The 24,095-nt window shown below is 44.4% G+C and overlaps 1 protein-coding gene across 1 annotated transcript in view; it reads right to left on the bottom strand.

Annotated features, from left to right (window-relative positions):
* DMD (dystrophin) overlaps window positions 1-24,095 on the bottom strand; it is a 2,615,032-nt gene that overhangs the window by 1,378,687 nt on the left and 1,212,250 nt on the right. The window contains exon 30 of the mRNA XM_030202363.1: window positions 15,685-15,846. Coding sequence (XP_030058223.1) covers window positions 15,685-15,846 — 162 coding nt within the window. The remainder of the gene's footprint in view (window positions 1-15,684; window positions 15,847-24,095) is intronic.

Here is a 24,095-nt window from a genome sequence, read left to right as displayed (position 1 = left end):
CCATCCATACCCAGTGATTTTCTTCTCTCCCCTAACCCCCTCTATCCATCCATACCCAGCGATTCTCTTCTCTCCCCTGCCCCCCTCCAGCCATCCTCTTCTCTCCCCTGCCCCCTCCAGCCATCCATACCCAGCGATTCTCTTCTCTCCCCTGCCCCCCCTCCAGCCATCCATACCCAGTGATTCTCCTCTCTCCCCTGCCCTCCCCTCCCACTCCCATCCATGTCCAGCGATTCTCCTTCGCCCCCATCCTCCCCTCCCATTCATATCCACCTACCCACCCTCTTCTACCCCCAACATCCCCCTTTTTCTTCCTGCCACAGTTGGTTTAAATCGTCGAAGCGGAACGTCATTGAAAGGCCTGCCTGTCTCCAGCTTTCCCTGCAGAACAACTGGCTCACAAGATCTTTAAAAATTTAAAAACTGGCTCTTGCGAGCCAGTGTGAGCTAGCTTCAGCACACCACTGTATGTCATACTTTATATGTATACCAGAGTTTGATTTGTCCTTGCCATTCTCAGGGCACAGACCATAGAAGTCTGCCCAACACTGTTCTTGTACTAAGTTCTGAAGCTAATGTCGAAACCCCTTAAAATTTACACTCCAGCCCATGCTTATCTATTCCATCATGATCAGGGCACAGAACATAGAAGTCTGCCCAGCACTGTTCTTGTACTAAAAGTTCTGAAGATTCTGGAATCCTAAAGAGTTACAAGATTCTGGAATCCCAATTAGTAGCAACATTCCATGTAGAACCCCAAAGGGTAACAGTAACATAGTAAACGATGGCAGATAAAGACCTGTACGGTCCATTTGCTGATGACACAAATTTATTCAAAGTTGTTAACTCACGACAGGATTGTGAAAAATTACAGAAGGACTTTACGAGACTGGGAGACTGGGTGGCTAAATGGCAGATAACGTTTAATGTGAGCAAGTGCAAGGTGATGCATGTGGGAAAAAAGAACCCGAATTATAGCTATGTCATGCAAGGTTCCACGTTAGGAGTTATGGACCAAGAAAGGGATCTGGGTGTCGTCGTCGATAATACACTGAAACCTTCTGCTCAGTGTGCTGCTGCGGCTCGGAAAGCAAATAGAATGTTGGGTATTATTAAGAAAGGTATGGAAAACAGGTGTGAGGATGTAATAATGCCGTTATATCACTCCATGGTGCGACCGCACCTTGAGTATTGTGTTCAGTTCTGGACGCCGCATCTCAAGAAAGATATAATGGAATTGGAAAAGGTGCAGCGAAGGGCGACGAAAATGATAGCGGGGATGGGACGACTTCCCTATGAAGAAAGACTAAGGAGGCAAGGGCTTTTCAGCTTGGAGAAGAGACGGCTGAGGGGAGACATGATAGAGGTATATAAAATAATGAGTGGAGTGGAACAGGTGGATGTGAAAAGTCTGTTCACGCTTTCCAAAAATACTAGGACTAGGGGGCATGCAATGAAACTACAGTGTAGTAAATTTAAAACAAATCGGAGAAAATGTTTCTTCACCCAACGCATAATTAAACTCTGGAATTCGTTGCCAGAGAAAGTGGTGAAGGCAGTTAGCTTAACAGAGTTTAAAAGGGGGTTAGACTGTTTCCTAAAGGACAAGTCCATAAACCGCTACTAAATGGACTTGTTATTCCTGTAATTGTGGATTTTTCCCAAGTCCATAAACCGCTACTAAATGGACTTGGGAAAAATCCACAATTCCGGGAAAAACATGTATAGAATGTTTGTACGTTTGGGAAGCTCGCCAGGTGCCCTTGGCCTGGATTGGCCGCTGTCGTGGACAGGATGCTGGGCTCAATGGACCCTTGGTCTTTTCCCAGTGTGGCATTACTTATGTACTTATGTCCTCTACTTGGCTCACTTTTATTACATAGAGCAGTGATTTAACCTATTGTGATGTCATAGTGGCTCATTCCACCAATAAGAGCCAACCTCATTAGTGATGTCACAATGGCTTGATTGTATAGAATGTTTGTACGTTTGGGAAGCTCACCAGGTGCCCTTGGCCTGGATTGGCTGCTGTCGTGGACAGGTTGCTGGGCTCGATGGACCCTTGGTCTTTCCCAGTGTGGCATTACTTATGTACCTGAGTTTGATTTCTCCTTGCCATTTTCAGGGCGTAGACCGTATAAGTCTGCCCAGCACTGGGTTTGCTTCCCAATTCCCAGCGTTGCCACCCAATCTCTGCTAAGATTCCATACATCCATTCCCTCTAAACAGCATTCCTCCTAAATAGTAACTGATGCTCCTGATATTGTGCCCCATTTGCTTTTGCCTATAAACTTAAGTTGGTTCATAACACATCTACTGTAGTGGTCTGACTTATTGATTAAGCAGCATGTGTGGTAATTGCTTCTGGCCTCCCAGTACAAGCCAGTCCCGGACCCTGGGCCCAAAGCAATAAATTATTTATCCCAAGCAAATACTAGGCAGCCACCTGAGTTAATAAAACCCCAGATATACTAGTAAAGAAAGCTTCATAAATGTGATAATTACTAACAACTTGTTATGAAATTAATCTACTATAGATAAGAGCAAGAAGCTGCATGGCTGGCAGAGCACTGAGATTTCAGTTTAGAGAAGGTTATCAATAGAAATCAAACAAAATAAAACATGGAAAAGAAAATAAGATAATACCTTTTTTATTGGACATAACTTAGTACATTTCTTGATTAGCTTTTGAAGGTTGCCTTTCTTCGTCAGATTGGAAATAAGTAAATGTTGGTAGATGACAGTATATATAAGTGAAACATCAAAGCATTTCAGTGACAGTCTAACAGGATGGGGGTGGATAGGTGAGGGACAGGGAGAGATATGCATGGAGACAGGAGGTGACAAAGCAGTACAATTTTAAGGGTTGTAATGGGCTAGAAAACCCAGATCTTTGTTAAGTCCTGTCTGGTGGGTGTCAAAATATTTAATCATTCTGACTTCAAAGGTCTTACATTCCTGTATTGTTTTAAAGTTCCCTTTTAGGATTCTTACCATGAAATCACTGGTACAGTGATAAACATTTGCTTATTTCCGATCTGAGGAAGAAGGGCAACCTTCGAAAGCTAATCAAGAAATGTACTAAGTTATGTCCAATAAAAAAGGTATCAACTTATTTTCTTTTCCATGTTTTATTTTGTTTTATTTCTATTGATTACCTTTAAAAGTGGACTAACACGGCTAACACACCTCTCTAGTTTATAGAAGGAAATGCTCTTACTAAGAACTTTGATTTAAGTTAGGTTCAGGTTGCCATATATCGAATATATGTGCATATTTTCTTCTGTGTAGTTAGGTTCCTGGACATTTAGGGAACACAACTTGATGGGGCCTTATATATGGCAATCTGACTCCTAGTGTAATATCAGAAGACTACCACTGGGGTCGTGATGGCCATTTTGAGACCATGATCCCAGGACCACTAATGACTACTTAAGCTAGGCTGTTGTAGGCCAATGTGGTGGCGGGGTTATGAGTGGAGGCAGGACTTAAGGTCAATTACATTCAGATGCACTAGGTATCTCCCTGTCCCTGGGGGGTTCACAATCTAATTTTGTATCTGAGGCATTTTCGGTCCTAACTGAATATAAGGCCCTGCCCTCACAAACCCGCCCCCTGGGCCGCCCACCAGCCCCTCCTGCCCTCTCCCTTCTCGGACAAAAGCAATAGGTTGGACATTACTACACAATGCTTTGTTCCACTAGGTTAGCCTGATATTTCCGTCTCTGGAAATCAACGATGAAATGTATGCAGAGTGATAACAATTTTGGCACATGGCACAAAGCATCGGGAACTATGACACTCCGTGATGAATGAGTTAAAATGTCCATCTGCCAATGCTGACCTCTTAGCGATGAGGAATGCAATCTCCAAGATGCATAATGCATACAGACTTTTCTGAGAGGACATTAATGCATATCCCCTCTCACAAGCTGAAGCACTGACACCTTGCACAGATCCGTCTTAGTGAGTCTCAGGCTTACGCAGCTAATGAGTGACTGCAGCGGGACTCCCAGGCAGCATGACAATTTTACGCTTTCAACATGAGTAAAAGAAAATATATTCAGGTTTTCTGCAATTTTGTCTGAATTTTGCATAAAGCTAATAATAGGGAAAAAATGTGTGTGCGTGTGTGTTGGGGGAGGGGAAGGGTTACAATTCCTGTATTGCCAGCCATAGGCTAGTCAGCATTTAGGAAAATGAAATGGAGGGCATGAGGTCAAAGAAAGCTGAAAATGGCTTCCGCTAGAACATCTTTTCATTATCTGAAGGTCTCAATAAAATAAATTTGCGGTTGCTACAAATTGAAGAAAAGTATTTTAGGTTTTCTGCAGCATGACCACCAGCTCTTCTAATTAGGAAATCTCTCTGTCTGAAAGACTGTGGCAGCTCCAGGAAACCTAAAAAAAGTGGATTCTTGAAACCACATGGTGGAGTCAGACGCACACAGAAACCCAACTCATTCTGCCTCGGAAAAGACCACCTCACGACCACAGTTAAACTATCCCATACTTCCTGCTGGGGACTGTCCTACATTCCATCAATGCTAATCAAAATAATGTGAAATTATTCAAAGATATCCTTAAGAGCCAAAGATGAGACTGTCAGGATAAATCCACAGATGACCCAGGGTCTGTACATTACAATATTAGAAGGGTTTGGCGGACGAAGGAGGGCATTTTAGAATGGTTACTTCTGTTTGATAACGCATACCATGTAAAATGAGTTTATCTTGTTGGGCAGACTGGATGGACTGTACAGGTCTTTATTTGCCGTCATTTACTATGTTACTCTTTGGGGTTGTACATGGAATGTTGCTACTAATTGGGATTCCGGAATCTTGTAACTCTTTAAGATTCCAGAATCTTCAGAACTTTTAGTACAAGAACAGTGCTGGGCAGACTTCTACGGTCTGTGCCCTGAAAATGGCAAGGACAAATCAAACTCAGGTCTATATATAAAGTATCACATACCATGTAAAATGAGTTTATCTTGTTGGGCAGACTGGATGGACCGTTCAGGTCTTTATCTGTCGTCATTTACTATGTTACTATGTTATTCTTTGGGGTTCTACATGGAATGTTGCTACTAATTAGGATTCCGGAATCTTGTAACTCTTTAGGATTCCAGAATCTTCAGAACTTTTAGTACAAGAACAGTGCTGGGCAGACTTCTACGGTCTGTGCCCTGAGAAAGGCAAGGACAAATCAAACTCAGGTCTACATATAAAGTATCGCATACCATGTAAAATGAGTTTATCTTGTTGGGCAGACTGGATGGACCGTTCAGGTCTTTATCTGTCGTCATTTACTATGTTACTATGTTTTACTTAAATGTTTATTGTACATAAAGATCTAAGTTCCCATTTTACAAAGCTGAGAAATGTACATGAAAGGCCCAAGTGCGTACAAATGGCAAGAGGGCATGGCCTGGACATGTTTTGGGCAGTTCTAGCATACCTGGAAGATATACGTTTATTCCCTGTCTCAGAAAGAGAATAAACGTTGATGTCCTGTCACGATTTACACGTTTAGAATTTGGCAAACTGCTCTATTTGAGCAGCACTCCACTGGGAGGCATTAGGAGGAGTTGCCCCCTTAATCCCTCTGTGGTTTCTGTCTCTCCAAAAAGCCAAACTTGAAAGGGATACCGATCTCTGTGACAGCATCAGGAAACGTACTAATTTTTATGTTGCTCAGGCTTGGCTCACAAATGTCCATTTGTCCCATATTTTAGTGCAGCCTCTACGCAGTGGCGTTCCTAGGGGGGCCGGACACCCGGGGCGGCGCCCCGCCCCCCGGGGTGCAGCACCCCACCCCCCCGATGCAGTGCGGACCCCCCCCCCGGGTGCACACCGCTTGGGGGGGGGTTCCGCAGCGCGCGCCTGCTCAGAGTTCTCTGACTTCGCGCGTTCGCTGCAGCTCCCTCTGACTCGGAACAGGAAGTAACTTGTTCCAGGGCAGAGCAGAGGGAGCTGCTGCGAACGCGCAAAATCAGCGATCTCAGAGCAGGCGCGCGCCGCGGCACCCCCCAGCGGCTGCACCTGGGGCAGACCGCCCCCACCGCCCCCCCCCCCCTTGGTAAGCCACTGCCTCTACGTCAGCAGATTTTGTTCTAAAATACTTGTGAATCTTGAGATGTCCTGACCTAGATGTCTCAATTCCGACTTCTACAGTGGTAAAGTTTATCTGCCAGGATCACCTGCTGATGTACCATAACGGCGGTCACTCAACCAAAGAGTGACCGATGAAGAGCTTTACTTAGAATCAAGATTCACTTTTCTTTAGTCCCCTAAGACAACATTGCCATGAAACGGGGCACCTTCATGGGGTATTCTTCATCGTGAGAATGTCGTGTTACAGAAACTCAGCTAAGGCGTTTCACGTTTTTGAAATTGGTTGGACAGCAGAGTCGAGCATAACGCTATTATCATATAATATGAGCGTATTAAATGCAGACCCACATTGCGGCTACTAGAAAAAGCCAATAGCAGCCGTTCAAGAGCAGAATATTAGGTCCTTGCAGGTAGCCTATGTGGAGGAGTAGCCTAGTGATTAGAGCCCCAGTCTTGATATCCAGAGGTGGAGGTTCAAATCCCAATTCTGCTCTTTGTGATCTTGGGCAAGTCACTTAACCCTCCATTGCCTCAGGTACAAAGTTTGATTGTGAGCCCTCCTGGGACAGAGAAATATCCAGAGTGCCTGAATGTAACTCACCTTCAGCTACTACTGAAAAAGGTGTGAGCAAAATATATGGAATGTTGCTACTATTGAAGATTCTACATGGAATGTTGCCACTTTTTGAGATTCTGGAATGTTGCTACTATTTGAGATTCTAGATGGAACATTGCTAGTGGAGGAGTGGCCTAGTGGTTAGAGCCCCAGTCTTGACATCCAGAGGTGGAGATTCAAATCCCCACTTCTGGTCCTTGTGAGCTTAGGCAAGTCACTTAACCCTCCATTGCCTCAGGTACAAACTTAGAGGCCCTTTTACAAAGGCGGATTGAAAAATGGCCTGTGGAAGTCTGAGGCACGTGTTTTGGGCGCACAGAGAATACATTTTCAGTGCACCTGCAAAAAAATGCTTTTTTTATATTTTTGCCAAAAATGGTCATGCGGCAAAATGAAAATTGTCATGTGTCCATTTTGGGTCTGACACCTTACCGACAGCCATTGAACTTGCATTAAAGTCTTATGCGGTAACCGGGCGTTAATGACCTACGTGTGCCAAATGCCACTTGGCGCTTGTCCAATACGCGCATCAGAAAATAAAAATTACTCTTTGGACGCGTGTATCAGACGCGCGCTAAAAATGAAATTACCGCAAGAGCCATGTGGTAGCCGGGCGGTAACTCATTTTGGCGCACGTTAAGCGCGCATAGACGCTTGTCTGCGTGTATGAGATCCGTCTGTAGTGTGCGCAGAGCAGCCACGCATAGCGATTGACTGTTCTGCGCCAGCTCAGCTCACCGACTTGCTTACCACATATCGCATGCAAGTGAGCTGGGTCGCAAAAGCAACGAGCAGCTCATTTGCACGTGATTTTCTTTGTGAATCCCTCTGTGTTTCTAAATCGGTACATTTTTACCAATTTGGAAATGCAGATGGATTCTTAACAGGACCTTTGTGAATCTGGCTCTTTGTGTTTTCAAGGAACCAGCGATCTGAAAGCCTTGATCTTCTGGACTTTGTGTTTTCAAGGAACCAGCGATCTGAAAGCCTTGATCTTCTGGACTTTGTGTTTTCAAGGAACCAGCGATCTGAAAGCCTTGATCTTCTGGACTTTGTGTTTTCAAGGAACCAGCGATCTGAAAGCCTTGATCTTCTGGACTTTGTGTTTTCAAGGAACCAGCGATCTGAAAGCCTTGATCTTCTGGACTTTGTGTTTTCAAGGAACCAGCGATCTGAAAGCCTTGATCTTCTGGACTTTGTGTTTTCAAGGAACCAGCGATCTGAAAGCCTTGCCTTGCTTCTTCCGTTTCTGGCCATTCCTTTTCCTTTTACTGTGTTCTAAGGACAGCTTTTTTCTGCATATACAGCAGTTTTTCTCTTGCAAAAGTACTTAGGAGACTAACCAGGACAGGAAAAAAGGAGCACATCAATTCTGCAGGTAAAAGCCATGATTATTCTAGCTCAGCGAAGACCTTTCAAAAAAGATGAACCCTTGGATACCCAAGGGACTGAATGTATATCATTCAAGCATGTTCTGGATCATCAGAAGCTAGGGAGGTGCTTTTGTTCAATTATCCTTTTATTTAGTGAGCAATTGAATATTTCACATGCATTAGCTTTTTGGAATGCATGCTGTGTGGTTCTACTGTTCATTAACAGAAAGTAGAGCCCGCCATTAAATTTTAATTTGTGTTAAATTAAACCTGTGAGCCAAAAACTGTCAAAACCACTCAAAACCATCTCAACTTTAGGAAATTACTCAAGACCAGCCTATTCCGGAAGGCCTAACCCCAGGCTCCAACATAAACCCCAAAGTCCTTCAAAACAGCATATGAATGGACTTTTTTGGACTCTCTTACCTTTCCCCTTTCCCCCTTTATACCCTGTTCTTTCTACCCACTCTGACCACCAAAATCTATTGTATTTATATAACTACTGGACTGGCGATATCCTTTTCGGTCTATTGTAAGCCACATTGAGCCTGCAAACGTGGGAAAACGTGGGGTATAAATGTGATAACTAAATAAATAAAAACTAAGGTGACAAAATCCAAACAGAAAACAGCCTCTACCTGTGGAGGAGTAGCCTAATGGCTAGTGCAGCGGACTTTGCTCCTGGTAACCTGGTTTCAATTCCCGCTGCAGATCCTTTGTGACTCTGGGCAAATCACTTAACCCTCCATTGCCCCCCCCCCCCGGTACAAAAACTGAGGAGCCCTTTTACTAAGGCACGTCAAAAAATGGCCTGCGCCGGTGTAGGCGAGTATATTGCACGCGCGCAGGTCCATTTTTCAGCACACCTGCAAAAAAGGATGTGCGGCAAAATAGATATCAGCGCGTTTCCGTTTTGGTCCTTACCCATTGACTAAGCAGTAGGGTCTCATGCGTTAACCAGGCGGTAATTGTCAGCTCACGTACACTGCCAATTGCGGTCCGGTTAGCACCACACAGTAGAAAATAGAAATTATTTTCTGCCGTGCGGTTTGGATGTGCGTCAAAATTAGAATTACCGCCTGGGGCCGGGCGGTAGTTCTAATCTGATGCATGGTGTACGCATGTAGGCACTTATGCATCTTAGTAAAAGGACCCCTTAGATTGTGAGCCTTTCAGGGACATAAAAAGTGCAGTGAAACCTCGGTTTTCGTTGACTTCGGTTAGCGTCGGTTTCGGTTTTCGTTGATTTTTTCAGTGAAAATTTTGTCTCGGATTTCGTTGGTTGCCTCGGTTTTCGTTGCTAATTTTGCGAAAACAAAGGGCGACCCATGCGTTCTCCTGCTCATTGTGGCGTTGTTTCTCGTTGTGTGAGCATCACTCCGCGTGTCTAGCACAACACACGCAAGATAAAATCACATGTGCTCAAATCTAATTTTCCCTGTTAAGTGTTTCCCTTGCTAATAAGTTAACCCTTTCCCTTTAGCTCCATCATGGGACTATATTTATTCTCTATAAAATGTGTTTTTGGTATGTATTTTGGAGTGCCTAGAACGAATTAATTGGATTTACATTGATTCATATGGAAATAATTGCCTCGGTTTTCGTGTGTTTCGGTTTTCATTGCTTGTTTTTGGACGGATTATCAACGAAAATTGAGGTATCACTGTATCTGCATATAATGTGTACAGTGCTGTGTACACCTAGTAGCGCTACAGAAATGATTAGTACTAGTAGTACCAGTACTTTACTTTACTTTATTGCAGTGGTCGGCAAACTCATTAGTCAACAGAGCCAAATATCAACAGTACAACGATTGAAATTTCTTTTGAGAGCCAAATTTTTTAAACTTAAATTATATAGGTAGGTACATTGCTATTAACTTAATTTGGGTACTCCTAAGCTGGCCTTTGCTAAAAACTCAGTCCTGGCCAGCATTGTGCAGTAGGACTGAACTCACTCAATTGTCTTGGCTATTTCAAAGTGCAAGGAACTTGTGCAAACAGTATCTACCATTCACTACTTTTAATAGAATTACAGCATTAAAACCAACCATTCAAGGAAACTGTATAACTCCACCTCCACCCCACGCAGCATGAGTTTGAGGTGCACTGCTACCCAGCCCCGCCCCCACCTGCCCACCACCCTCAGCTCCCCAACAGCCCCTCCTCTCTCCATTCCTGCCGGCTGTGGCCACCCAGGGTTTTTAAACCTTACCTTTTTATTTTAAGTCGCAGCCACCGACGGCTCACTTCCAGGCTCCAGCTTTTCCTTTCCCGCTCAGTGACTCCCGCTCACCCTCGCGGAAACAGGAAGTACCTCATCAGGAAGGCGGGGCATTGAGCGGGAAGCGAAAGACTGGAGGAGGTGAGCCGTCGGCCCGTCGCTGTAACTTAAAATAAAGAAGTTTAAACGCTGGGCGGCCACCGGCAGGAACGGAAAAAGGACGGAAGGCTGTCGGGGAGCTGAGGGCGGGCGCCTATGGACTGAGTGTGAGCGCCGGACAGTGGCGGGGAGGGAAGAGCCACACTCAAGGGGCCAAAGAGCCGCATGTAGCTTGCGAGCCGCGGCTTCCCGACCACTGCTTTATTGGATTCATACCCCACACACATCCGAGTAGTGGACTCAGTTCTGTGTGGCTTACATTCAGTTCACTCAGATATACAAATCAGATATACCACTAACAGTCAGGGGTGAATGAAGAGGGAGAATAGAAATAACTGAACGAGTTAACCCTTTTATCCCCATCTCTCTTTAATTCCCTTACCTCTTAGTTGTTCTGTCTGTTTACCTGTCTTATTTAGATTGTGAGCTCTATGAGCAGGGACTGTCTTTTCGTGTATGATGTACAGCGCTGCGTATGCCTTGTAGCGCTATTGAAGTGATAAGTAGTAGTAGTAGTAGTAACATATCTCGGGAGGTAGTGTGGTATCATAATCTGGGTTGATTTGTTGTACTGTCTGTCGTTTGATGCTACGTTGCATCGATCATCAGGAATTTTTTTGTACTAAAATGTTTTGAATTTTTTTGCAAAAACGTTCATAGGCGATGTCGTGTCGTGTGTCCTTTGGCAGTGCATTCCGTTATCTGGCCGCGTTAAAGGGCTGCTTTGTGAATGACAATATTTTCTTTCCCGTTCGTTAAAAACGCCAGTTGGAGGACCTTCACATTGTCCAATTATCAGCGATAAGTAATGAATGACTTTCCTCTCTTCCCTACTGCTGTCTCCTTTTTTAACAAATGAAGGACCCTTTTACCAAACTGCGGCAAAATGGGGCCAGTGCTGGCATCGGCATGTATTTTACACATGCGCCGAGGCCCTCTTTTACCGCAGCTGGTAAAAGGGAAGTCTTGCCTTGAAATGGCCATGCGGCAAGTAAAGCGCTTTCCGCGTAGCCATTTTGGGAGGGAAGCCCTTACCACCACCCATTGAGGTGGCGGTAAGGGCTCCCGCGTTAACCCAGAGGTAACCGGGCAGTGCGCGGCACTGCCTGATTACCGCCGGGTTCACTCCAGCGCTACCAAATATGATTAGCAGATGAGATGACAGCAGGGAAAGCCTAATTGACTTCTCCACCCCAGATGTCCCTTCTACACTGCTCTAGCTAAGGATATCGCCAACAGGCAGCCACACAGACTCCACCGCAGAACCCAATAGCTCTGATAAAATAAAAATCCAAATGAGCAAAAATTTGGATTACTGGCTCGAGATGAACTTTAATATCTGCTGAAGGAGGGAGGGAAGTAGATGAAGGGGGTCTAGATTTATTTCACACAAGCTGAGCCTCTCTGTTTAGCTTCTGTGTAAAACTATAATCTGAAGAAAAGGACCAGGGCTCCCTCCTTACAACACCATCCTGCTTATTACACTGAGGAGGTCCCTTGGCAAGGACAAACACTGTGCAAGGACAATTCTGGTTGCCGCACCTCAAAAAAGACATAGTGGAAAAGGTGCAGAGAAGGCCGACAAAGATGATACAGGGGATGGGACGGCTTCCCTATCAGGATAGGCTGAAGAGGCTGGGGCTCTTCAGCTTGGAGAAAAGGCAGCTGAGGGGAGATATGATAGAGGTCTATAAGATAATGAGTGGAATGGAACGGGTCGATGTGGAGCGTCTGTTTACGCTTTCCAAAAATACTAGGACAAGGCGGCATGCGATGAAGCTGCAGTGTGGTAAATTTAAAACGAATTGGAGGAAATTTTTCTTCACTCAACCCGTAGTTAAACTCTGGAATTCGCTGCCGGAAAAGGTGGTTAAGGTGGTTAACTTAGCGAACTTCAAAAAAAGGTTGGACGGCTTCTTGGAGGAAAAAGCCATAGAATGCTATTGAATGGACGAGGGAATACAGTATTTCTAGGAGGGGTGGGACAAATTGCTTGTTCTTTTGGCCGCTGTCGGTGACAGGGTGCTGGGCTCGATGGACCCTTGGTCTGTCCCAGCATGGCGATGCTTATGTACTTACGTTTGTCAAATTGTATTCCGTTCACTTGAGTGCCTAAGAATGTTTGTACACACAAATTGTTGTGCACATGTATAACCTAAGAATTAACATGTCTGCAATCAATCTGGATGAGCAAAAGGTTTTGGCATGAACGCAACGTAACATCCTAATGGCGACTGCTCTCAAACTAGCTTTATAAAAATGGAAAGATAACCCCAAGTTCAGGGCCCCTTTTTACAAAGCGGCGGTAAGCCCAAGGCGGGCTTACCATTCGCTAAAAAGGATGTACCGCCGGGCTACCACAGCAGCCGGGGAGTAGTTCCCACCCCCAGTGCACCGTCATATCCGGCGCTACACAAATACTTTTCACTTTCTAGCACCAGTGTGTACCTGGCGGTAACTGGACAGTGTTGCTCGCTGCCCGGTAACCGCCAAGAAATCATGGGAGCCCTTACTGCCACCTCAATGGATGGCGGTAAGGGTTCCCCCCCGAAATGGCCACGCGGCACGTGCTTCATTTGCCACACGGCCATTTCCTGAAAAAAAAAGAAAGACCTACCTTTTACCCACTGTGGTGAAAGGGGGCCTCGGCGTGAGTCAAATACATCTGCCACAGCTTCGTAAGAGGGGCTCTTAATGTCCACTTTTGGTGGTACTGCGTACTAAAGACACACAAGTTTGAGCTTTCACTTGCTAATAAGCTCAAATCTATACTGCATATTAACATGGTCTGGACGACTTTACAAAAACAACCACAAGAGTGGAAAGAACAACGGTGTCCCACGAACGGTCACAGGAACAAAAGAAGAGTGGGAATACAATCGGCTTGTCAAGAAACAGACCAAAGGCATCCAACGTAGATTTCAATCGTTTATTGAGGGGTCACTCAACATAGTTCAATGTTTCAGCACCAAAGGTGCCTTCTTCAGGAGTCTTGGTAAATGTGTTAAAACAATTCTTGTAAATAAAATCTCCAGAAGTAAACTTGAGCACAGATGTTGTCTTGAGAAAGACCTTTGTTGGGTAAGGCGAACAGATATCGCTTCTAAGTGTCGCTGGTCTGTTTCTTGATCAGCCTGATTCTGTTCCCACTCTTCTTTTGTTCCTGGAAGAATTTACAACATTATTCAAAAGACTCTGACATGGATTCTTCAACAGCGCTCTCTTTTACTATTTAACGTTGTTTTGCAGTAGCCACTTTACCTTCCTTTACCCTTCTTAATTGTCTTTTATTTTCTATCCTTTTTTTTTTAATTATCTATTTCTCCACTTTTGCTTTCTAATTAAGATTCCTCGTATGTATGTTATTAGTAACTTATTATCTGTTGATACGCTTCCAGTTCATTATGGATTGAATGTACTCCAAATTTTCCTGTGGTGGTTGTTAACCATGAGTTGCCTTCTGGTTTGTTTTCTTATAGTTTGTTACTGAAAAGTTTAATAAAATTTCTTGAAAAAAAAAAAAATGAATATGCGGAGAAACATAAAATAAACCCACGGAAATTGAGAAAAATTCATATAACATGAACACTAACCAAACTTTCTTTGACTGTGCACATTCCCGCTGTGTGTGATTTCCTGGGGGGGGGGGGGGGGGGGGGGGGGGGGAGGTGAAAAGCAAAGCTTGATGTTTGTTGAATCGAAGAATAGCCAGAAATCAAAGAATTCTTTGGAGAACATACTGGTAGATGCAGACGGTTATAACCAAGGTACACTCTCATGAGTAGAATGTCCGTCTTTATTTCAAGAAATGAGCATTGTGTTTGGGGTCATTTTGCTTCCAGACTTCACAAGAAACTATGACATAGTAACACAGTAGATGACGGCAGAAAAAGACCTGCACGGTCCATCCAGTCTGCCCAACAAGATAAACTCACATGTGCTACTTTTTGTGTATACCTTACCTTGATTTGTACCTGTCCTTTTCAGGGCACAGACCGTATAAGTCTGCCTAGCACTATCCCCGCCTCCCAACCACCAGCCCCGTCTCCCACCACCAGCTCTGGCACAGACCGTATAAGTCTGCCCAGCACCATCTCCGTCTCCCGCCACCGGCTTTGCCACCCAATCTCGTCTAAGCTCCTTAGGATCCATTCCTTCTGAGCAGGATTCCTTTATGTTTATCCCACGCATGTTTGAATTCTGTTACCGTTTTCGTTTCCACCACCTCCCGCGGGAGGGAATTCAAAGCATCCACTACTCTCTCCATGAAAAATCACTTCCTGACATTTTTCTTGAGTCTTCCCCCCTTCAATCTCATTTCATGTCCTCTCGTTCTACTGCCTTCGCATCTCCGGAAAAGGTTAGTTTGCAGATTAATACCTTTCAAATATTTGAACGTCTGTATCATATCACCCCTGTTTCTCCTTTCCTCCAGAGTATACATGTTCAGGTCTCTCCTCATATGTCTTGTAACGCAAATCCCATACCATCCTCGTAGCTTTTCTTTGCACCGCTTCAATTCTTTTTACATCCTTCGCAAGGTACAGCCTCAAAAACTGAACACAATACTCCAGGTGGGGCCTCACCAACGACTTATACAGGGGCATCAACACCCCCTTTCTTCTGCTGGTCACACCTCTCTCTATACAGCCTAACAACCTTCTAGCTATGGCTACCGCCTTGTCACACTGTTTCGTCGCCTTCAAATGCGCCTATGTTTACTAAGGCCATAGAAATGTATAGGCACGTTAACGTTTAACGTGCCTTAAATTTAAGGGTGACTTAGAAACGCTAACACAGGTAATCAGCTTTTCCAAGGACTAGTCTAAAAATAAATGTTCTCACTGTTAATTCATCCGGCATTTGATCATCAGTTTGCCAGGTCTATTCCACTGAAAGCACATTAGCTCTTGTGCAAAGACCTGACAGGAAGAAACGATTTCAAGCCAGAATCCCCAGGTTTATTGATGAGGAGGTGTTAATAAATCAAAGCGATACTTCTGTCATAATGCATTAAATCTGGGTCTTACAGCAAATCTTTCTGATCTCACTGGCTTTCTACATAAAACAGCGTAGACATTCCAGACCTCGGAGGGGGGAAGAGGTAAACTTGTTAAACTTTTTTATGAATGCAGAAGAAAATCCCACATGACCCTCCACAGCAAATGTAGCTGAAAGCATTTAACCCACTGGCTTACCTGGGCTTCCTGGGGGACCCGGGCTGCATCGATCCTGTCAGCGATGTAGGCTATTAACTGTCTGTCCATGAAGGAGAGAGACTCTTGAATGAAGCGAAGGGTTTTGTCAGTCTCCTGAGCAGACTGAATGCTCTGTTCCAAAAACTTCTGTCTCCTCACAGCCTGAGGGGGGCAAACACAAGAGAAGACAAGTAACAGGAAGAGATTTAAAAACTGACAGCTGCCATCTTTATATTGAAACATTAGACTGGCTCCCACTTAAAGAACGCATCACGTTCAAACTTTGTACCCTAGTCCATAAAATCATCCACGGTGACGCCCCAGCCTACATGTCAGACCTAATAGAACTACCACCCAGAAACGCAAAAAAATCTTCTCGCACATTCCTCAATCTTCATCCTCCCAAGTGTAAAAGCTTGAAATACAAATTAATGCATGCATCAACCTTTTCCTATACAGGCACACAGCTCTGGAACGCGCTGCCACGCAACCTGAAAACGGTCTATGAATTGACCGATTCCCGCAAACTATTGAAAACCTATCTCTTCGACAAAATATATCACAAAGATCAACACGTGTAACTGAACAATCTTTAACATATCCAGAAATGTTCTTCAATGTCTTTTGCTTTAACACTATCACGTATTTCACCACCATGTAAACTAAAACCCTCTGTAAAACCAAATGTATATTCTCTTCTACTTCCAGTATCCATGATGAATTGTAAGCCACATTGAGCCTGCAAAGAGGTGGGATAATGTGGGATACAAATGAAATAAATAAATAAAATAAAATAAGGTACGAGAGTCCAGCTTCCTCGGGAGTTACCTTTCTGTAGGATTATCAATAGAAATCAAACAAAATATGGAACATGGTGTGGATAGGTGAGGGGTGGGGTGATCAACAGAGACATACAGCTTTATGGTTTATAATGGGCTAGGAACCCCAGATCCTTGTTGGTCAACATTTTACAGGACCAGGACACTGTACCAGTGACTTCACAGTGAGAATCCTGAAAGGTAACTTTAAAACCATACAAGAACGTAAGACCTTTGAAGTCAGAATGACTGAATATTTTAACACCCAACAGAAAGGACTTAACAAGGATCTGGGGTTCCTAGCCCATTATAAACCATAAAGCTGTATTTCTCTGTTGATCACCCCACCCCTCACCTATCCACACCCATCCTGTTAGAATATCAATGATATGCTTTGATGTCCCCATGCATACCTCCGACCCACCCCCATCCTCCCACCCTGTCAGACTGTCATAGTAATGCTTGAATGTTTTCACTTATATACACTGTCAGCTAGCACATTTGCTTATTTCCGATCTGAGGAAGTAGGGCAACTTTCGAAAGCTAATCAAGAAATGTATTAAGTTATGTCCCATAAAAAAGGTATCATCTTATTTTCTTTTCCATGTTTTATTTTGCTTGATTTCTATTGATAACCTTAAGAGTGGACTAACACGGCTACCGTACTCCTCTTTCTGTAGGATAAATTTCTCTGACGCCGGCCTGCTCATTCAAACCCTGCTCTCCAAAACTGGTCAAGGAAAAAAAAACAAAACTGCATTTCTTTAAGAAATCAACATGCTTGTTTGGAAACCCCCCTCTCCCCCCCCCCCCCCAGTTTGTAGAGGACTGAGAGCAAACCTCCTTCAGTTTGCAATGCAACCAGCTTCTCTTGCAAGGCCTTACTCCCTGTATATTCTCTCTGATCTCATTACGTGTTATTCAATGAGATTTCCCAGCCGCAAGAACAAGCTGGCAGCCACCACAGGCCACCGTAAAATAATCCAGAGGTGAGTAGCTTTGGAAAATGACTGTGGCCTTTGGAACAATTTCTGAGCTGGAGAGAGGTTAATGATGGTGCAGCTATGAAGAAATCTCAAAACGGCAAGGCCTGTCGGCATAATCAGAAACTGATGAAATAAGCAAGCTGAATAGTGAAAAGGACTGCCAGCTCTCGGGGGGGGGGGGGGGGGGGGGGGTGCAGGAAGTTAGGTATAAAATGTCATTGTCAAATATATATATATATATTTTTGTTACATTTGTACCCCGCGCTTTCCCACTTATGGCGGGCTCAATGCGGCTTACATGGGGCAATGGAGGGTTAAGTGACTTGCCCAGAGTCACAAGGAGCTGCCTGTGCCTGAAGTGGGAATCGAACTCAGTTCCTCAGTTCCCCAGGACCTGGTTTCTTTCCTCGTGGAGACCACAAAATGCCTTACAGTGCGTTGCCAGCTCAGAAACGGCACGGAAAGCAGACTTGCAAACTTGGTCTGTTAATGCAAATCTCCAGAAGCATGAATTAGTTAAATTAATGATGAAAAAGTGTGTGTAAATGGAAGTGGGACTCAGTGGAAATAGCAGTCTACTGAGTGGACTCGTAGCAGAGAAATTATTACCTCCAGCTTTCACCATTAGGCATCAGAATAATCCGAGCTTGCCCCTCCCCCTCCATTATTTCTCTGCGAGGGGATGGTGATGGCCATCTGCATACGCTTTAATGGCAGTGTGAAACCCTACGGAGAATGTTTTGGAAGAGGTCCATTGCCTTTGTATGAGCCGAAAGTGTCTCTGCCTCTATTATATGTCGGATGATAATGACTTGCATCTTCTCTTGTCTTTTTTTTAATTTGGGGGAAAACACTTAGGGCTTTGAATTCTAGAGGTTTATCAATTGTAAATGTGGCTATTCATTTTCAGGCTAATTGTGTGCTTTGGGAGGGTACTAAAAGTCCATATACACTGGTGTTTCATGCATTGAGAAATTCAATTTTAAATCCATTTTTAGGTGGTTTCTATTTTCCAGGTCCTTCTATTCTTAAAAACATAACACTGGTACACTCTCTCAATCTGCCTCGTCATTCCTAGTGGTCAGTTTTTTTTCTTAAACCCCCATCTCCAGCACTTTCCCCAGAACTCTCCCTAGCATCTCCCCCTCACTAACCCCAGCACCCACCATCTCTCCCCCTCACTAACTCGGTACTCAGCATCTCCTCTCACTAACCCCAGTACTCCCTCCCTCACAAACCCAACCAGCCAACAACTCTCCATCCACTGACTCCAATACCCAGCATCAGCCCCATCACCAACCTCAGAAACCAGTATTTCCTCCCCATCACTAATCCATACCCAACACTGGGCAGAAGATTTCAGCGTATTGTCTTCAATAACACCTAGATCTTTTTTTTTTTGAGGTGGTGACTCCTGAGGTGAACTCTACTACTACTACTTAACATTTCTAGAGCGCTACTAGGGTTACGCAGCGCTGTACAGTTTAACAAAGGACAGTCCCTGCTCTAAGGAGCTTACAATCTAAAGGACGAAATGTCAAGTTGGGGCAGTCTAGATTTCCTTAATAGAGGTATGGTGGTTAGGTGCCGAAGGCGACATTGAAGAGGTGGGCTTTGAGTAAGGATTTGAAGATGGGCAGGGAGGGGCCTGGCGTTATGGGCTCAGGGAGTTTATTCCAAGCATGGGGTGAACCCTAGCATCAATAACTATAATTTGGATTATTCTTCCCAATATGCATCACTGCATTTGTCCACATTAGTAACATAGTAACATAGTAGATGACGGCAGAAAAAGACCTGCACGGTCCATCCAGTCTGCCCAACAAGATAACTCATATTTGCTGCTTTTTGTGTATACCCTACTTTGATTTGTACCTATGCTCTTCAGGGCACAGACCGTATAAGTCTGCCCCGCACTATCCCCGCCTCCCACCACCAGCCCCACCTCCCAACCACCGCTCTGGCACAGGCACAGGCCGTATAAGTCTGCCCAGCACTATCCTCACCTCCCCAGCCCTGCCTCCCAACCCCAGCTCTGGCACAGACCGTACAAGTCTGTCCAGCACTATCCCCGCCTCCCAACCACCAGCCCCGCCTCCCACCACCGGCTCTGGCACAGACCGTATAAGTCTGCCCAGCACTATCCCCGCCTCCCAACCACCAGCCCCGCCTCCCACCACCAGCTCTGGCACAGACCGTATAAGTCTGCCCAGCACTATCCCTGCCTCCCACCACCGGCTCTGGCACAGACCGTATAAGTCTGCCCAGCACTATCCCCGCCTCCCAACCACCAGCCCCGCCTCCCACCACCGGCTCTGGCACAGACCGTATAAGTCTGCCCAGCACTATCCCTGCCTCCCAACCACCAGCCCCGCCTCCCACCACTGGCTCTGCCACCCAATCTCGGCTAAGCTCCTGAGGATCCATTCCTTCGGCACAGGATTCCTTTATGCTTATCCCACGCATGTTTGAATTCCGTTACCGTTTTCATTTCCACCACCTCCCGCGGGAGGGCATTCCAAGCATCCACTACTCTCTCCGTAACTTTCATCTGCCATTTGAATGTACCCTGGGGTGTATACCATCCGGTCCAGATGATTTATCACTCTTTAACTTGTTGATTTGGCTCTGTACGTCTTCCAGGTTCACAGAAATTTCTCTCAGCTCCTCTGCATCATCACCCTTGAAAACCATTTCTGGTACAGGTAGGTCCTTTACATGTTCTTCTGTAAAATTTGAAGCAAAGAATTCATTCAGTCTCTCCACTTTGTCCTCCCCGAGTGCCCCTTTTGCTCCTTCATAATCTAACGGCCCCACTGCTGTCCCTGGGATTGGTAGCGTGGAATCTTTTTGCTTCTTGGGATTCCGGAATCTTGATATTCTTTGGGATTCTGGAATCTTGCAACTCCCTGGGATTCTGACAGGTACTTGTGACATGGATTGGCCATTGTTGGAAGCAGGATACTGGGCTAGATGGACCTTCGGTCTGCCCCAGTATGGCTATTCTTATGTAAGTTAAACAACAAGGGAAACCAGCTGGGGATTTTCAGCAAAACTCAACAGTTGCCACCAAAGCCACTGAGTAGCCATAGGCATATTCCTATGCCTGGAATAGACTCCCTGAGCCGGTACGTCAGGCTCAGTCTCTGGCTGTCTTCAAGTCTAGGCTTAAAGCCCACCTCTTTGCTACTGCTTTCGACTCCTAACCATGACTCTCTTACTCAACACCCTCACATCACCCCTACCACTGCAATTTCCCCACCCCTAGCTGTCTGTTGGTCTGTCCAATTTAGATTGTAAGCTCCGTTGAGCAGGGACTGTCTTTTTCATGTTAATTTGTACAGCACTGCGTAAGTCTAGTAGCGCTATAGAAATGTTTAATAGTAGTAGTAGTAGTATGAGCCAAGTATAGGACAGTCAAGCCATTGTGACATCACTGATGAGGTTGGCTCTTAGGCATTGGTGGACTGAGGCATTATGACATCACAATGTCAGCTCTGGTTAAATCACTGCTATGAGCCAAGTATAGGACAGTCAAGCCATTGTGACATCACTGATGAGGTTGGCTCTTAGGCATTGGTGGACTAAGGCATTATGACATCACAATGTCAGCTCTGGTTAAATCACCGCAGCTTCTCAGTACCTTTCCGCTCTCATCTCTCCCTACACTCCTCCCCGTGAATTCCGTTCGCTGGGTAAATGTCTCCTGTCGTCCCCTTCTCCCCCACTGCTAACTCCCGGCTCCGTTCCTTCTATCTCGCTGCTCCCTATGCCTGGAATAGACTCCCTGAGCCAGTACGTCAGGCTCAGTCTCTGGCTGTCTTCAAGTCTAGGCTTAAAGCCCACCTCTTTGCTACTGCTTTTGACTCCTAACCATGACTCTCTTACTCAACACCCTCACTTATCACCCCTACTTCTGCAATTTCCCCACCCCTAGCTGTCTATTCGTCTGTCCAATTTAGATTGTAAGCTCTGTTGAGCAGGGACTGTCTTTTTCATGTTAATTTGTACAGCGCTGCGTAAGTCTAGTAGCGCTATAGAATTGTTTAACAGTAGTAGTAGTGAGTAGCCATAGTCTAAAACTGAAATGCGGTGAGAATGTTTGCTGAAGAAATACTGTGCAATAAACTCCCTCTAAATTAGAAAATTAAAAATTAATGATCTGTCTTAGTTAATCTGCAAGAAGAAATTATGAAAAAGAATAAATATTGACATTAAAAGTTGTGCTGAGTGGGCCAACGGGCATTCCTTTCATCTCTAATCCGTATTCATTACCTCTTGAAGGGTTCAAAATTGCAGGTGTCGGCACAGAATGTATCAACCTAATATCAAGAGAATTACACAAATCCAGAAAGCAAACTTAACAGTGACCTCAGTCTCGGAATGGAGATAAGGAATGACAGCGCTGAGACTTTGCAATACAGCAGAGAGTTTAAAAAATAAAGATTACATTTGCTAATATGGAAGGCAAAATTCTAATGTGGATTGGAGACTGGTTAAAAGATAGAAAACAAGAGAATGGGGTTAAATGGTCAATCCTTTCAAAGGAAGAAGGTCGATAGTGGAGTGTCACAAGGAACTGTACTGGGACTGGGACTTTTTTTTAACATGTTTATAAATGATGTGGAAATAGGAACAATGTGTGAAGCTGTCACATTTGAAGATGACACAAAATTATTCAAAGATGATAAATCACATGTGGATTGTAAAAAAAAAAATTGCCTTGGGAGGCTGGAAGACTAATCATCCAAATGACAAATGACATTCAAAGTGGGGAACACTCTAAATATTTCTACTGGGACACTCCAAATCCGTATCTTTAAAGAACTATAAATAACTAAAGGATTGGAAAATTCAAAAGCTAAACAGGTGTGTCACCACTCTTAACTTTGGGATCCAAATACAGGATCTAAATTAAATTATAACCAACGAACCTCAAACCACCTCATGGACACCCATTGCTACTAAAGCTTGGTTTGCCATTCAAATGAGGAGAAAATTACTATCACTGGTTCAAGTGGAGAGGATTGGAGAAAAAAAGGCACCCAAAAAAACTCAAATATAATTGAGAAAACTGGATGGTCTAAAAACTCCTCGCCTCTCCACAATCAACCAAGTTAAAAGGTGCACCCCCCTAGCAAATCTACCCCCCACTACTTCACCTATAAACCCACCTGAACAAAACCTATCTGCCTGCTACAAAATGTTGCTGGCTTTAAGCACTCTTTTATAACTGTATAAATATTCCTTATTGGTTCAAACCGTTCAGCAGTCACTTATCTGTTTGCTGTTAGCGCAGGACTTCTTAGGAATACTACATTCAGGCTGGAGAAAGTCGAAGGTGGAGCTGGTACCGGTGCTCAACTGTCAAGTTACATGAAACACCTTCCGTGTCTCTTTAACAATTGCTATTCAAGTTGTCAGAAACACCTTATATGTCTTTCTGATAGTCACATATCCGACAAGTGCGCCTTGTTTCGCCAAAATCTGGCTGCTTCAGGAAAATTGCAAAATTAGGATCCTACTCAGGACCTCAAAATTATCGAACTTATTCACAGTTTAAATTCACAGAATGGCGCTAAGAAGCAGATCGCTACCCGGAAATATAAACCCTGCCACGTAACAAGTCTAGGCAATTGTTAAAGAGACACGGAAGGTGTTTCATGTAACTTGACAGTTGAGCACCGGTACCAGCTCCACCTTCGACTTTCTCCAGCCTGAATGTAGTATTCCTAAGAAGTCCTGCGCTAACAGCAAACAGATAAGTGACTGCTGAACGGTTTGAACCAATAAGGAATATTTATACAGTTATAAAAGAGTGCTTAAAGCCAGCAACATTTTGTAGCAGGCAGATAGGTTTTGTTCAGGTGGGTTTATAGGTGAAGTAGTGGGGGGTAGATTTGCTAGGGGGGTGCACCTTTTAACTTTGGTTGATTGTGGAGAGGCGAGGAGTTTTTAGACCATCCAGTTTTCTCAATTATATTGAGTTTTTTGGGTGCCTTTTTTTCTCCAATCCTCTCCACTTGAACCAGTGATAGTAATTTTCTCCTCATTTGAATGGCAAACCAAGCTTTAGTAGCAATGGGTGTCCATGAGGTGGTTTGAGGTTCGTTGGTTATAATTTAATTTAGATCCTGTATTTGGATCCCAAAGTTAAGAGTGGTGACACACCTGTTTAGCTTTTGAATTTTCCAATCCTTTAGTTATTTATAGTTCTTTAAAGATACGGATTTGGAGTGTCCCAGTAGAAATATTTAGAGTGTTTTCTAAGAAGTGGGAGGGAATATGGCGCAAAGTTGGAGTAGCGGAAAAAGATTCTCGGCAGATGAAAGGTCCACTATATTACAAGCTCCTACACTTCCCAATTAGGGTCTGACGTGGGTTTTGAACAAGAGTGGCTTGATTTATTGGGGGAGTTTAAGGAATCAATCAGATTTGAATTACACAGTGCTACATTGGTGGATTACTGTAAAAAAGAAATCATACCACGAGGCTTGCGAATGACAAAAGCCCCCAAATTATTTCCTGAAAATACAGAGTTTGTCACACAGTGGAACAGCATTTTAAATCACTGTTCCTTGGACTTGATGTTATTGCTTATTCAGAC

Source organism: Microcaecilia unicolor, chromosome 4, assembly GCF_901765095.1.
Source record: "Microcaecilia unicolor chromosome 4, aMicUni1.1, whole genome shotgun sequence".
In the NCBI taxonomy this organism is placed as follows: Eukaryota; Metazoa; Chordata; class Amphibia; order Gymnophiona; family Siphonopidae; genus Microcaecilia; species Microcaecilia unicolor.
This window is presented reverse-complemented; position numbering and strand designations above follow the sequence as displayed.